General features: G+C 45.3%; 1 protein-coding gene across 1 annotated transcript in view; it reads right to left on the bottom strand.

Moving 5' to 3' along the window:
• Positions 1 to 16908, bottom strand: part of NCOR1 (nuclear receptor corepressor 1) — a 140663-nt gene that overhangs the window by 15441 nt on the left and 108314 nt on the right. The window contains exons 32-38 of the mRNA XM_081940448.1: positions 15804 to 16028; positions 14895 to 15101; positions 14155 to 14304; positions 11869 to 11988; positions 9290 to 9455; positions 7658 to 8175; positions 392 to 526 (exon numbers count right to left, since the gene is read on the bottom strand). Of these exons, the coding sequence (XP_081796574.1) occupies positions 392 to 526; positions 7658 to 8175; positions 9290 to 9455; positions 11869 to 11988; positions 14155 to 14304; positions 14895 to 15101; positions 15804 to 16028 (1521 nt within the window). The remainder of the gene's footprint in view (positions 1 to 391; positions 527 to 7657; positions 8176 to 9289; positions 9456 to 11868; positions 11989 to 14154; positions 14305 to 14894; positions 15102 to 15803; positions 16029 to 16908) is intronic.

The raw sequence follows: 16908 nt of genomic DNA, 5'->3' as shown, positions 1-16908 counted from the left end.
ACGCAAAGACCAGCTGGCGAGTGCACATGTGCATGCCGGAAACCAGAAGAGCAGCTGGCGACGTTGCTCGTGCCCACAGAGAGGGCTCAGCAGACCACTTTTGGCACGAGCGCCACAGGCTCGCCATCACGGATTTAGGGTTAGGATTATCACCACTGCACCAAGTAGATGACACTTCTTGGAACTAGCTTGGTCTCAAATCTTAAGAGAAATTTACCAGGGAACCATTTGTCTGGGATGGTATCAAAGTTTCTGATCTGGAGCGGAGGGTTGGACTAGACGACCTCTCAGATCCCTTCCAGCCCTGGGATATCTAGGTTCTAAATCTGGGCAGCCCAATTTTGCAAGTGGGGGGGGGGAGCGCCAAATTCTCCCTCCGAGGAAAACTTACTTTCTCCTGGGTTCATTTTGGGGGGCTCCTGCTGGTAAGGGGGCATCTTCTCCTGAGCGGGGACAGGGGAGTTGGCGGGGCTGATCACCTCGATCGCGTCCCTCGAGGGCTCGTAGCGGTGCGAAGACGAGGATACTGGGGGAGAGGAAGATGATAGAGATTTAGGAGGAGGTGGTTATGCCGCTTTTCATTCCAGGAAACTCGGCAGGATTCCGGAATGGACCCTGTGTGCTTTTCCTAACCTGGTAGGTTTCAAAAGAATTTGGTTTCTCAACTTTAGGAACTCTAACCGGTACAAATCTCGACTCCCAGAATCCCCCAGCCTGCATGCTTTAAGAAGAGGGGACTTTGAGGAGGAGCCAACGTCGTGACGATACAGACGTGCAGTCTTGATGCTCCAAGACCACAGCCAATACTTTTGCCGCTGGGTGGTCCAATCAGACCTAAAGCGTCCCACAGAGACGGTGAACAGGAAGAATACGTCTTGCTGATCTCAGGGACATCGCAAAGTCCCTGATGGATCCAAGAGAAGTTCTTCAGAATGGCGACAAAAAAATCCAGCCATTAGGCAGCTCCAAAATGGAAGGATATGGAAAGAGAAAGTGTTTCCAGCTGGTGAGGAATTTTTGCCTTTTTAAAAGAGACTGCCTACAAAAAACTTAAAGTTAATTTAAATTGGAGAACAGAAGAAATAAGCAGCGGAATTAAGCTTCGAATGGTTTTGGACAGCGGGTTATCTTACTTTTTAAATGCTATGTTCATGGATGGAATTTATGCAAGCCTTTTAAAACAAATGGATTAAATTTTCTTCTTATATATTTTTTTCTTTTATTATTATTCTTTGTAACCTACGGACTAAAATTCTCTTTTTCACTACTGCGAGTGTTTTTCCCCTCTAACTCATTCAAGAATTTGACTTTTTTTTAACTTGGAATATAAAAAAGATACAAAAGGCAACAAAGAAAATTGTAACAACAGAGGGAAAGAAAAACACTGCTACTCGGAGGCTGGAGGTTTGTGTATTGGAAACAAAACACTCTTACTTTCTTCACTGATTATTCTGGCTTGGCACTCCAAGGTCTCACTGTTTGTTTATAGAGAGTGATAAGAAGAAAAGCATACAGATGTTCCTTTGAAGTATATCTTTAACCAGAGAAAAGTGAAAATAAAACTTTATTGTGAATCTATGCTTAATCTTGTAAAAACCTTCCAAGCCACAGCAGCAGTGCTTGTTACAAATTGAAATAGGGAAGAAAATGGTAAGTGAGCACCTGTCTACCCTAGATGAGTTCAAATCACCAGGACCGGATGGATTACACCCCAGAGTTCTGAAGGAACTAGCAGACGAGATCTCAGAACCACTGAATTATATCTTTCAGAGATCCTGGAACACCGGGGAACTACCAGAGGACTGGAAAAGAGCTGATGTGGTTCCCATCTTCAAAAAAGGGAAAAAAATAGATCCAGGAAACTACAGACCTATCAGCCTGACCTCAATACCAGGAAAGATTCTGGAAAAAATAATCAAGCAACGAATTTGCGAACACCTAGAAGCAAACAAAGTAATAGGTAAAAGCCAACATGGATTTGTCAAAAACAGATCATGCCAGACTAATCTTATTGCATTCTTTGACAAAGTGACAAAATTAGTGGACCAGAGGAATGCCGTCGATATAGTTTACTTGGACTTCAGTAAGGCTTTTGATAAGGTAGACCATAACCTACTACTAGATAAAGCAGAAGAATGTGGGTTAGACAGCATCACCACCAGATGGATTCGTAAGACCAACCGCACTCAACGTGTAGTCCTCAATGGAACTGCATCTACATGGAGGGAAGTATGCAGTGGAGTACCCCAAGGCTCTGTTTTAGGCCCAGTACTCTTCAACATCTTCATCAATGATTTGGATGAGGGAATAAATGGGGAACTCATCAAATTTGCAGTTTAACATCAAGCTGTCAAGAATAGCCAACGTTCCAGAAGTCAGGCTTAACATACAGAAGGATCTTGACAAACTTGAACATTGGGCACTATCTAATAAAATGAAATTCAATGGTGAAAAGAGTAAGGTTCTACATTTAGGCAACAAAAACGGAATGCACAGGTACAGTATAGGTGATACCTTGCTCAGTAGTAGTAACTGTGAAAGGGATCTTGGAGTCCTAGTGGACAACCATTTAAATAGGAGCCAGCCGTGTGCAGCAGCTGCCAAAAAAGCCAACTCAGTTCTAGGCTGCATCAACAGAGGGATAGAATCAAGATCACGTGAAGTGTTAATACCACTTTATAATGCCTTGGTGAGGCCACACTTGGAATACTGCATTCAGTTCTGGTCGCCACGATGTAAAAAAGATGTGGAGACTCTAGAAAGAGTGCAGAGAAGAGCAACAAAGATGAATAGTGGACTGGAGACTAAAACATATGAAGAACGGAGAAGGAGCGGCTAACAAATTAAATATTCTATTCTATTCTATTCTATTCTAGAACGGTTGCAGGAACTGGGTATGTTTAGCTTAAGAGAAAAAAGGACTAGGGGAGACATGATAGCATTGTTCCAATATCTCAGGTGTTGCCACAAAGAAGAGGGAGTCAAACTATTCTCCAAGGCACCTGAGGGTAGAACAAGAATCAATGGGTGGAAACTAATCAAGGAGAGAAGCAACTTAGAACTGAGGGAAAATTTCCTGACAGTTAGAACAATTAATCAGTGGAACAGCTTGCCTCCAGAAGTTGTGAATGCCCCAACACTGGAAGTCTTTAAGAAGATGTTGGATATCCATTTGTCTGAAACGGTATAGGGTTTCCTGCCTAAGCAGGGGGTTGGACTAGAAGACCTCCAAGGTCCTTTCCAACTCTGCTATTGTATTGTATTGTATTGTATTGTCAGCTGGAGATAATGGCACAACTTCAATAGCGGAAAGAAATGTTAAGCCTGCAAAAGATATTATTAGAAATCCAGAAATTATTAAATACATTTGAGAAAACGGAGAAGTTAGAAAACCTAGAGCATCTAACAGTAAAATATGATGAAGAAGTTGGAGATGTTTATCAAGTGGAAAAAGTGGAGGTTAGAGTCCTAAAAACCAAAGAGGAAAATGACCATAAAGAAATTAAATCCGCTGATATATCTATGGTGATTGGTTTGTGTCTGGAAATGGAAAGAGTGGAACACTGAAAGAGGAATTAAATGGAGGGGAACTCTACCACAGTTGGCAAGATACAGAAGAAGGGAAAACAAAAGAATTTATGGATTTAAAGAGAGAAATTTTATTGGCAACATCATTGATAACACCACTGACAATCAAAGTTAAGTTGATTAAGAAAACAGAAGAAGGGCATCGAAATTACATGAGGGACTTAATAAGCAATGAGTTGCTAAGAGGAGCCCATACAAATTTGATTAAGGAGATGATTAGAGGACTGATACCACAAATGGCAAAAGACATGAGACTGTTTTGCTACTGGAAAGATACAGGTTGATAGATGGAAGTGCATATTTTAAAATTAGTTAAACTTAGTGAAATTTAGTGACAATAGATATAGTCTAATAAATAATTGATAATGATAATAATATATACATATGTATTGTTATGATAATTGGATATGAATATTTGAATGGTACCCATGAAAGGAAGATTAGAAATCTTTTTGGTCATATATAAAGGCTAATAAAAAGGAACTAAGTTAAATTTAGTTAGGTTTTGATTATTAGGGGGGGAAATGTTATGATACAGGATACAGTCAAATAAACATACAGCTAGAAGGATTTAAATTATTTAAAAGAAATAGACCAAATAAAAGAGGAGGTGGAGTTGCACTATATATAAGAAATAAGTACATCTCTACAGAAATAGAACACAACAATGATGAGAACTATCTTGAATGCATTTGGGTCAATATTAAAGGTTGTGGGGGAAATGACATTGCCATAGGTCTATACTACAGGCCACCCAACCAAGCAGAGGAAGTAGATGAACTTTTTGCAAGTCAGCTAACTAAGGTATGTAGGAAGCACACCACAATAGTAATGGGAGATTTTAACTACCCTGACATCAACTGGGAAACAAACTCTGCACCAAGTGGAAGATCCAACAGGTTCCTAACAAACCTAGCAGACAACTTTGTTTTCCAAAAAGTAGAGAAGGAAACAAGGGGGTCAGCCATACTGGACTTAATTCTCACTAACAGAGAGGAAATGATAGAAGGTGTTGAAGCCATAGGAACCCTGGGGGCAAGTGACCATGCAATATTGGAATTCAACATTATCCAAACACAAGTAGTAGAACAAAGTCAAACTAGAGTCTTGGACTTTAAGAAAGCTAATTTCAATAAACTTAGAGAGAGCTTGGGAAAAATTCCATGGATGAGAATCCTCAAGGGGAAAACAACTCAAGAAGCTTGGGAAATTTTGAAAAATGAGATTACAAAAGCCCAGTCTAGCACAATACCAATGAAGAAGAAAAATATCAGCTCCCAAAAGAAACCAGCATGGCTGCATAAAGAACTATCTGACAAACTGAAAGACAAAAAAGGTAAGTATAAAAAGTGGAAGGAGGGGGACACAACTAAGGCAGAATATCAGCAAACAGCCAGAGCATGTAAAGATGAAGTGAGGAAAGCTAAGGCTCACAATGAAGAAAGGCTTGCCACAAAAGTAAAAAATAACAAAAAAAACTTCTTCCAACATGTTAAAAACAAGAAAAATGTTAAGGAAACAATTGGTCCATTGCTGGGAGAAAGTGGCAAGAAGGTGACAAGCAACAGGGAGAAAGCAGAACTATTTAACTCATGTTTTGCATCTGTCTTTACACAAAGGGATAAAACAGTCCAACCTACCAAAAGCAGCACCACAAAAATCAGATTAGGAACACAAGTTGAAATAGGGAAGAAAATGGTAAGTGAGCACCTGTCTACCCTAGATGAGTTCAAATCACCAGGACCAGATGGATTACACCCCAGAGTTCTGAAGGAACTAGCAGACGAGATCTCAGAACCACTGAATTATATCTTTCAGAGATCCTGGAACACCGGGGAACTACCAGAGGACTGGAAAAGAGCTGATGTGGTTCCCATCTTCAAAAAAGGGGAAAAAATAGATCCAGGAAACTACAGACCTATCAGCCTGACCTCAATACCAGGAAAGATTCTGGAAAAATAATCAAGCAACGAATTTGCGAACACCTAGAAGCAAACAAAGTAATAGGTAAAAGCCAACATGGATTTGTCAAAAACAGATCATGCCAGACTAATCTTATTGCATTCTTTGATAATGTGACAAAATTAGTGGACCAGAGGAATGCCGTTGATATAGTTTACTTGGACTTCAGTAAGGCTTTTGATAAGGTAGACCATAACCTACTACTAGATAAAGTAGAAGAATGTGGGTTAGACAGCATCACCACCAGATGGATTGGTAACTGGCTGACCAACCGCACTCAACGTGTAGTTCTCAATGGAACTGCATCTACATGGAGGGAAGTATGCAGTGGAGTACCCCAAGGCTCTGTTTTGGGCCCAGTACTCTTCAACATATTCATCAATGATTTGGATGAGGGAATAAATGGGGAATTCATCAAATTTGCAGATGACACCAAGCTGTCAGGAATAGCCAACGTTCCAGAAGATAGGCTTAAGATACAGAAGGATCTTGGCAAACTTGAACATTGGGCACTATCTAATAAAATGAAATTCAATGGTGAAAAGAGTAAGGTTCTACATTTAGGCAACAAAAACGGAATGCACAGGTACAGTATAGGTGGTACCGTGCTCAATAGTAGTAACTGTGAGAGGGATCTTGGAGTTCTAGTGGACAACCATTTAAATATGAGCCAGCAGTGTGCAGCAGCTGCCAAAAAAGCCAACACAGTTCTAGGCTGCATCAACAGAGGGATAGAATCAAGATCACGTGAAGTGTTAATACCACTTTATAATGCCTTGGTAAGGCCACACTTGGAATACTGCATTCAGTTCTGGTCGCCACGATGTAAAAAAGATGTGGAGACTCTAGAAAGAGTGCAGAGAAGAGCAACAAAGATGATTAGGGGACTGGAGACTAAAACATATGAAGAACGGTTGCAGGAACTGGGTATGTTTAGCTTAAGAGAAAGAAGGACTAGGGGAGACATGATAGCATTGTTCCAATATCTCAGGGGTTGCCACAAAGAAGAGGGAGTCAAGCTATTCTCCAAGGCACCTGTGGACAGAACAAGAAGCAATGGGTGGAAACTAATCAAGGAGAGAAGCAACTTAGAACTGAGGAGAAACTTCCTGACAGTTAGAACAATTAATCAGTGGAACAGCTTGCCTCCAGAAGTTGTGAGTGCCCCAACACTGGAAGTCTTTAAGAAGATGTTGGATAGCCATTTGTCTGGAACGGTATAGGGTTTCCTGCCTAGGCAGGGGGTTGGACTAGAAGACCTCCAAGGTCCCTTCCAACTCTACTATTGTATTGTATAAAGGAGGGATAATGATAACAATGTATATATATGTATGGGTACAACATAAGGAAACTGGATGTAAATTGTAAACAGTGATTTAGAAAGGAGGATTAGAAATTTTTGTTATTAAATATTATGGATATTTAGCTAGAATAGGACATAAGGATTCAGAGTTATTAGAGGATTTTAGAAATAGTAAATGAAATGCCAGTATGTGGTTATGTATTAAATCTTGGTATATTTTATGATGAAGCGCGTTTAAACAATTATAGTCAAATGAAAATGGAGGTATGATGATGATGGTAACAGGTATAAATATCTGAGTTAAAATACCTGAGTTAATATGAATTATGGTTTATGACAGCGGAAGAGATGCACGAAAGTTTTTTGTAACCAACTGATACACTTTCTACAGTATGTAAAGAAGGAGGATACTTTGTGTTGTGTGTGTTTTGAAAAATAAAAATAAATTTAAAAAGAAGAAGAGAGGACTTCCACTCCCAGAATTCTAGTTAGTTTGCTAGTTAAAAGGTTGCAAAAGGGGCTCACATGATCCTGGGACACTGCAATTGTCATAAATATGAGTCCGTTTCCCAGCATCTCAACTTTGACCATATGAACATAGGGATGAAATGGTCGTAAGTGGGAAAAACAGTCCTAATTCACTTTTTTCAGGGCTGTTGTAACTTCAGTCACTAAATGAACCATCATAAGTCTAGGACTACTTGTACTCCATCCCCTAATTGTTCCACTGACCACCCAGGTGGGAAACACTCTCCCCCTCCCCCTCAAAAAAACCACCCAGCCAGAGGAGGGAAAGCGACGTACGGCTGCCGGACGAATCCGAGCTCTGTGAGCTGCGATCGCGGGCGTCCTTGTCGGAGGCGATCTGCCGCGTGATGATCACGTCGATGAAATTGGCGGCGGTGATGGTGGTCTTGCCGCGTGTGCGCAGTTCCTCCTCGTACTTCGAGATGGAGGGCGGCCCTTTGTCTTTCCCGGCCTCGGAGTAGACGGCCGAAGATGGCAAGTTCTGGGTTTTGCTGGCCGAGAAAGCTGCCGAAGCCGAGGAGGCATAAGTGCCCGACGCGACCCTCTTCTCCCCGTCCAGCACCTTCTGCTCCATCGGCGGTGGTGGCGGCGGCTGCTCGCTGACCACCGAGGACCTGCGCCCCGGGTTCTCCTCGATCCGGCCGCCGTCATGCTTGCTCTCCTTGGATTTGGCCACTTCCATCTGCGGGGCGGAGGCGGCGGCGTCCACCAGAGCAGCCAGTGCGTCGGCGGCGGTGCTGTAGCGGGAGGACGGCAAGCCTTGGGTGATGGAGGAAGTGCCGGGGGGCAGCTGCCTGTTGGGGAAAGGAAAGGAAGATTGAGAGAGAGGGCAGAAATGAGAGAGGGGGGGGGAAGAGAGAGAAAAAGGAAGAAAAGGGAAAAAGAGAAGAAAAAGGGGGAGTGAGAGAAGGAAGGAGTAAAAGAGGAACAAGGAGAGGGGGAGGGAGGAAAGGAGAAAAAGAGAAGGAGGAAAGGGAAGGAAAGAAGAAAAAGAGGGAGGGAGAGTAGAAAGGAAGGAAGGAGAAAACGAAGAAGGAAGGAGGGAGAGAAGGGAGAAAGGAGAGAAAGGGAGGGAAGAGGAAGCGAAGGAAAAAAGGAAGGAGAAAATTGGGAGGGAGAGAGGAAGAAAGGAAGGAAGGAACGAGAAAAAGGGGAATTGAGGGAAGGAAAGAGAAAAAGAGGAATGGAGGGAGGGAAGGAGAAAAAGAGGGAGGGGGAAGAGAGAAAGAAAGGAAGAAAGGAAGAAAGGAAAAAAGAGAAGAAAAAGAGGGAGTGAGAGAAGGAAGGAGAAAAAGAGGAACAAGGAGAGGGGGAGGGAGGAAAGGAGAAAAAGAGAGGGAGGAAAGGGAAGGAAAGAAAAAGAGGGAGGGATGGAAGAAAGGAAGGAAGGAAGAAAACAAAGAAGGAAGGAGGGAGAGAAGGGAGAAAGGAAAGCAAGAGGGAGGGAAGAGGAAAGGAAGGAAGAAAGGAAGGAGAAAATTGGGAGGGAAGAAAGGAAGGAAGGAAAGAGAAAAAGGGGAATTGAGGGAAGGAAAGAGAAAAAGAGGAATGGAGAGAGGGAAGGAGAAAAAGAGGGAGGAGGAAGAGAGAAAGAAAGGAAGAAAGGAAAAAAGAGAAGAAAAAGAAAGGGATGGAAGGAGGAAGGATCGAAAAGGAGAGCGGTCGTGCAGGAAACTGGTACCAAATGGCCCCATGGCACACCATGGGTTTGCTTAACAACCACAGCATTCACTGTACGACCTCTGGAAAAAGGTCAGGTGACCCTCCTAGTTGAGGACTGTCTCAACGGCCGAGGAACAACCTGTAGCCCTTCCTCTAATCCCACCCCACTCCCAGGAGACGCTTCCGGTGGCCAGGAAAACCACCTGCCACCCAGGCGGAAAGCAGAGAATGCGAAAGGGGACATACATGATGCGCAGCTGGGCGGCCGGATCCAGCGGGCTGATGACGCTCGTCCCGTTGGCGCCCTGAAAGATGCTGGGCCGCTGCTGGTGGATGGACTCCTGGCTCCGGACGGAGGGCGACGGTGAGCGGACGTAGCCGTGGCTGCCTCCTTTCCCTGGCGGCTCGGCGCCTTGGGGGAGTGCGGGAAAACGGAGTCAGCAGATACCGCGTTTCCCCGTAAAATACAACCAACCTACCCCGAAAATAAGCCCCAGCCGGGAGGGCTTTTTTGGCTTTGAAACGGAGATGAGCACTGCCCCCTAGAGTCGGGAACGACTAGCACATATGTGCGAGGGGAACCTTTACCTTTTAGTATAAGCCAGGGGTCAGCAAGCTGAAATACTCAAAGAGCCCCAAAGGTCCTAACCCAGGGGTGTCCAAACTTGGGAACTTTAAGACTTGTGGACTTCAACTCCCAGAATTCCCCAGCCATGCTGGCTGGGGAATTCTGGGAGTTGAAGTCCACAAGTCTTAAAGTTCCCAAGTTTGGACACCCCCGTCCTAACCAGAAGCCCCATCAATTGTGGAGCTGATCAGAAAACCCGCCCCTTGACACAGAGTCTCCTTTTGGCGCACCCTGCTTCCCCCTCCCCCAAACCGGAAGCTCCTCTCAAAATTGTGGTGCCGACTGGCAACAGGGAGCCATAGCAGAGGGAGAAAAGAGCCACATGCGGCTCCAGAGCTGCAGTTTGCTGACCCCCCCCCGGTATAACCCCTCCCCCCAAAGTAAGCCCTACTGCAGTGATGGCTAACCTTTTTTGGGTCGCGGGCCAAAAGCGGGGGGGTGCGCAGTGGGGTCATGCTCGGGCGTGCCCACACCCAGAATGCTATGTGCATGACCCCCCCCTTGCCTCCCCCGCCTTTGGCCTGCAATGGACCCATTTTTCGCCCTCCGCAGGCTTCAGAGTCTTTCTAGGATCCTGGGGAGGGCGAAAACAACCTCCCCCGCCCTCCCGGAGGCCCTCAGTAGACTTCAGGAGGCTTCATCACACCGACCGGAAGTCCGTTCCTGAACATCCGGTTTGCGTGTTGGATGGTTTTTCGCCCGCCGAAGCCTTCAGGGAAGCCTCCGGAGGGCGAAAAACGGCCGAAAAAGAAGGCTGAAGTCAGCTGGCCAGTACGCGCATGTGCGCTGGAGCTGACAGGTCTACGCCTTGCATTCCCTAACAAATGGCTCCGTGTGCCACCTGTGGCAGGCATGCCATAGGTTCGCCATCACGGCCCTAGTGAAAGGGGTGGGTGTGGGCAGCATAGGAGGCGACGCTATAGGGTGGGGGTTCCACAACCTGGGGCCCCCAGCCCACTACAGGGCCTATTCGCCAGCAGGCTGTGTGAGTAGGTGGGTGGTGCGCTCGCGCGCATGCACAGCCCCACTAACACGAGCATCGCAGGAGCTCGCGCAAGCAGCCGGGGCCTCCCTCGGGTGAGTGTAGTGGGCACTCGTGGTTCCATTCGCACTCATGGCCCCACTCACACAACCGCCCCTCCAACATACCCACCACCCCGCTCCAAAACAACTAGACACAAGGACAGTTTTTGCCCGCCATGCCATCTCTCTGCTAAACAACCAATTCCCACAACATTGTCTTATGTTCTGGGAGGTCAAACCATGTAGTAGGGCTGTAATACTATTACCCTTCTCATCCTTCCGATTACCTATTTCCTTAACTTCTTATGACGGTAACTTTCTTGTTGGCATCTCCAGATTTACACTGATTGCTTTTATTTAGTACCCTATTAGGATTTACGTTGACTGATTATTTCATATCCCATGTCTGTCCCAGGGTACCTGCGAGACCACCCACTGCCACCAGTAGCCTCCCACCGTCCAGTATGATCCCACAGAGTTGGCCTCCTCAGGGTGCCGTCAGCCAGACAGTGTAGGCTGGTGACCCCCGGGGGGAGACCCTTCTCTGTGGGAGCGCCTTCCCTCTGGAATGAGCTGCCCCCGGAGCTTCGCATAATCCTCGACCTCCGGTCCTTCCGACACGCCCTAAAAAAGTTGGCTTTTCCAGCAAGCCGGCCTGGCCTGTTAATTTTAACTTATTTTTAAAATGTTAGTGTTATATTAATTGGGTTTGTTTCTTGGATTGTTTCTAATTTTCTTTTAAGTTTTGTAATATGTGTTTTTTAATGCTGTACGCCGCCCTGAGTCCTTTGGGAGAAGGGCGGCATATAAATCCAATAAAACAAACAAACAAACAATATCACTGAGGGTTGTATTTTTACAACGACTATGATAATGATCTATTACTATTGTTGCATGTTCACTGAGAGCTTCTGCACCAGGGACAAATTCCCTGTGTGTCCAATCACGCTGGGCCAATAAAGAATTCTAATTCTGATTCTGACTCTAATTCTGATTTATGATGATTGTGTTTTACAATTACGATCTTGGTTTATCGGTTGTTGCTTGTATGTACACTGAGAGCTTCTGCACCAGAGACAAATTCCCTGTGTGTCCAATCACACTGGGCCAGTAAAAGAATTTCGATTCTATCCTAAAGGAAGTGACGGAGCCTGAAGAGGCAACCGGAGCCTACCTGGGCGAAGGTAGAGATCCGTGGGAGTGGATGACATCCTCTCCCGCTCTCGTTCGCGCTCTCGCTCTTTCTCCCTCTCTGCACTGGCGACCACGGACGCTTGTAAGTGAGACGGATGTCCTGTGGAGCAAAAGAGAAGAGAAGGGACTTTAGAGGAACGGAGCAGATGGATTGTGGGTAGTCCTCGACTTACGACCGCAAAGGAGCCCAAAATTTTTGTCACTAGCTGTTAAGTGAGCTTTGCCCTCTTTTAAGACCTTGCTTGCCACGGTTGTTAAGTGAAACTCTTTAGTTGTTAAGTTGGCAATCCGTTCGTTAAGTGAAATCTGGCCTCCCCCTTGATTTTGCTTGTTAGGTTACAAAAGGGGATCACGTGACTTCGGGAGTCTACAACCGTCGTAAATATGAGTCAGTTGCCAAGGTTCTCTGAATTTTGGTCACGTGACCATGGGGATGCTGCAATGGTCGTTAAGTGTGAAAAACAGTCACAAATCACTTTTTTCCCACTGTTGTTATATCTTTGGACGGTCACAGAATGAATGATTGTTAAGTCAAGGAACATCTCAATATTTTCTCAGGGTCTGTTGCAACTTCAAACAGTTGCTAAGTGATCGGTTGTAAGTAGAGGGCAGGCAGTCTTCAACTTACGACCACAATTGAGACCCAAAATTTATGTGGTTAAGTGAGACATTTGCTAAGTGAGTTTTGCCCCATTTTACGTCTTTCCTTGCCACATTTGTTAAGTGAATCACTGAACTTATTAAATTAGCAACATGGTTGTTAAGTGAATCTGGCTTCCCCATTGGCTTTGCTCGTCAGAAGGTCGCAAAAAGAGATCACCTGAGTCCCAGGATACTGTGACCGTCATAAATGTGAGTCAGTTGTCAAGCATTCGAATGTAAATCATGTGACCCTGGGAATGGTGTAATGGTCAGAAGTGTGAAAAATGACCCCAAGTCACTTTTTTCAGTGATGTTGACACTTTGGTCGGTAAACAAACTGTTTCTCTCTATCAATCAATGTCTATCTATCATCTATCTCATCATTATCTATCTATCTATCTATCTATCTATCTATCTATCTATCTATCTATCTATCTATCCATCTATCCATCTATCTATCTATCTATCTTCTATATCTCATCATTATCTATCTATCCATCCATCCTTCCATCCATCCATCTATCTCATCATTATCTATCTATCTATCTATCTATCTATCTATCTATCTATCTATCTATCTATCTTCTATCAATCTCATCATTATCCATCCATCCATCTTCTTTATCTCATGATTATCTATCTTTCTATCTCTTCTATCTATGTCATCATTATCTATCATCTATCTATCTATCTATCTATCTATCTATCTATCTATCTATCTATCTATCTTCTATCTATCACATCATCTATACATCCATCCATCCATCTCATCATTATCTATAAATCCATCCATCCATCTTTCTATCTATCTTCTACCTCATTATCTATCTATCTATCTATCTATCTATCTATCTATCTATCATCATCCACCCACCCATCCATCTATCTTCTTTATCTCATGATTATCTATCTTTCTATCTTTCTATCTTTCTATCTATCTCTCTATCTATCTATCTATCTTCTATCTCTCATCATTATCTATCTATCTTTCTTTCTTTCTTTCTTTCTTTCTATCTATCTTCTATCTATCACATCATTATCTATCTATCTCATCATTAACTATCGTCTACATCTATATCTATCTATCTATCTATCTATCTATCTATCTATCTATCTATCTATCTATCTATCTATCATCTATCTACCTACCTACCTACCTACCTACCTACCTATCTCATCATTAACTATCATCTACATCTATCTATCTATCTGTCTGTCTGTCTGTCTATCTATCTCATCATTGTCTGTCTGTCTATCTATCTATCATCTATCTATCTATCTATCTATCTATCTATCTATCTATCTATCTATCTATCTATCTATCTATCTATCTATCTATCTATCATCTATCTACCTACTTACCTACCTACTTTCCCACCCACCCACCCAACTTACCTAAATCAATCAATCTATCTACTACCTACCTAACCTACATCTACCTACCTACCTACCTACCTACCTACCTACCTACCTAAATCTATCTATCAATCAGTCAGTCAGTCAGTCAGTCAGTCAGTCAGTCAGTCAGTCAGTCAGTCTGTCTGAGGATTATTCTCTCTTTCTCCATCTCTCCCTCCCTCCCTATCTCATTGGCACCGTTCAGGGCCCTCCTTCTGACCCTTACCTGGAGACATGGAAGGTGGGTTGTAAGGCCTGGTGGGGAACGCCAGCTGAGTGCCAGGAATGTAGGTGATCCTCTCCATCGGGGGCGTGCTTGGCCCCCCGGGGTGGGGCACCAAGATGGTGGGCGCCATGCTGTTCAGATCGATGATTCCTGGTCGAAAGAGGGAGGAGTGAAAGCCAACACGGATGAAGACCAAAAGAAAATCAATAAGGGCTGCAAGGGGCCACAACTGTCTGCAACAATGCCTGTGCCGAGTGGGACCACAAGCGCCTATGACGACGCTTGCACGAAGTTGCACAACTTCCAGCAACGATTCCCACGTGAGTCGGGTTATGACCCGCCTGTCAGGCCTGCAGCCATCTTTTTTCGGGGTTCCCCATCTCCGTTTTCGGCTGGGACGGCATCCTGCAACCCTCTGCCAGAGAAAACGGAGCTCGGGAGAGCGGCATGATGCCCTCCCGATTTCAGTTTTCTCTGGCAGAGGGTTGCAGGATGCCGTCCCAGCCGAAAACGGAGATTGGGAGTCCAGTTTTGCTGCTAGAGGCACCGCGGGTTGCTGCTAGAGGCACCGCGGGCCAGACCTTCTCTGTTTCCAAGGCGGCCCCATGGAAGAGATCTAAGCACCCTAAGGGTTGTATCCGGCCCGCGGGACGCATCCAGCCCTTGGGCCTTGAGTTTGACACCCCTGTTCTAGATTGACTTGGTCGGCAGAAGGCTGCTCCTGAGCCAAGGAAACTTACCTCTGGCCCCCGCGTAGGGAAGCGCCAAGGTCTGCTCTCGTGGGGAGAGTCCTCGCGCAAGGTCCGGCCGCAGGTTGACCTGCATCTGCTGCGACGTGATGTAGTCGTTCAGGATGGTCTGCCTCGTGTTCTCCATGGCGTAAAGCTGATATTGGCTGGGGTAGCCCGGCGTGGGCGAGAGCTGCCGCTGGAACATGTAGGCGGTCGCTGGGCGAGGAAGAGCAGAAGACATTAAGTGGGGAGAACCAGGTACCAGGTGAGGTATAAAAAGCAATATTGCTTATGTTATAGGTATTCCTCAACTTACAACCGTTCATTTAGTGACCGTTTGAAGTTACCACGGGATGGAGAAAAGGGACTTATTCAACTAAGTCCAAGATTTTTCCTCGTGTTCCTACTTGAACAGGGGAGGGTTGGACTAGAAGACCTCCCAGGTCCCTTCCAACTTGGTTATTCTCTCCAGGAAATCCTCAACTTGCAACCGTTCATTTAGTGACCGTTTGAAGTTACGACAGCGCTGGAAAAAAAGGGGCTTACGACCATGGTTCACACTTTACGGCCGCTGCGGCATCCCCACGGTCGAGGGATTTACATTCGGATGCTTGGCAACGGACTCACAGTTACGACGGCCGCAGTGTCCCAGGGGTCATGAGATCCCCTTTAGCGACCTCCTGACGAGCAGAGTCAAGGCGGAAGCCGGTTTCACTTAACGACCGTGTTTCTAACTTAACATCTGCGCTGACTCGCTTAGCAACAGGGGGCAAGAAAGATCGTTCAGTGGAGCAAGACTTAACAACCATCTCGTTTAGCAATGGAAATCTAGGGCTCAATTACGGTCGTAAGTCGAGGACCCCCTACAGAAAAGCAACAACAACAACAACAACAACAACAATAATAAAAGGTACATACTGGGATCCAAGGCTCTGTGGAACTGGATGGCCGGGTCCAGGTGAGGCGAGAGGTGGCTCCTGTAAACCTCGGGGGCTGCCCCTCGGTGGTGGGGGTCGAAGGGGCTGTGCGTCACCACGGGGTCAACCCCCGGGACCGGTGATTTGGCCGGGACGCTCTCCCTTTGCGTCGGCGTCAAAGTGGACTTCCTCTCGTGATTCAAGGGCTTCCCCGAAGAAAGGTTGCCTGCAAAAGATAACCAGGATTTCCGGGTTAAGAGTTGGCGGAAGGTTGTGGGAACGTGAGCGGCTTCTGCGCCCCGCTTTGGCCGCTGGGAAACTCAGGTGGGCCGGGAGCGCCGAAGGAAGGTTAGCCGTCTGGTTGGATTTGAAATATGGATGCCCAAGATGAGTGACGGCAGAAGGCGGCCCAGGGGTCCATCCAGCGCTGGCCTTCCACGTTTGTCTTGGTTTTTGCTTCCTTGTTCATCTGTTTGTTTCCTTATTTTATTATTTTATATTACTTTATTTATTATTATAATATTTTATTGCTTTATATCATTTTTTTAGTTAGTATTTGTTATTTTTGCTTTACTTTTACTAGTTTTATTTCATTATTATTTTAGTTTTGTCTCAGTTTTGTTATGCCTCCATCTTCCATCCTTCCTTCTCATCTTTTCCTTTTCCTTCCTTCCTTCCTTTTTCCCTCCCTTCCTCTTCCTCACTCCCTTCTCATCTTTTCCCCCTTTCCCTTCATCTTTCTATATCCTCCCTCCCTCCCTCCCCCTTCTCATCTTTTCCTTTTGCTTCCTCTTACCCTCCCCCTCCCTTCTTCTCATCTTTTCCTTTTTCCTTCCTTCTCTTTTTCCCTCCCCTCCTTTCTTCCTCCCCCTTCCTTCTCATCTTTTCTTTTTCCTTCCTTCCTCTTCCCCTCCCCCTTCCCTTCCTCCCTTCTCATCTTTTCCTTTTCCTTCCTTTCTTTCCCTCCCTCCTCCTCTCCCATCCCTCCCTCACGCCTTCTTATCTTTTCATTTTCCTTCCTTCATTTCTCTTTTCCCCCTCCCTCCTTCTCATCATTTCCTTTTCCTTCCCTTCCCCTTTTTATGTCTACCCTCCCTCTCCTCTCT

Source organism: Natrix helvetica (genome assembly GCF_964273705.1).
Source record: "Natrix helvetica genome assembly, chromosome: 2".
Taxonomy (NCBI): Eukaryota; Metazoa; Chordata; class Lepidosauria; order Squamata; family Natricidae; genus Natrix; species Natrix helvetica.
This window is presented reverse-complemented; position numbering and strand designations above follow the sequence as displayed.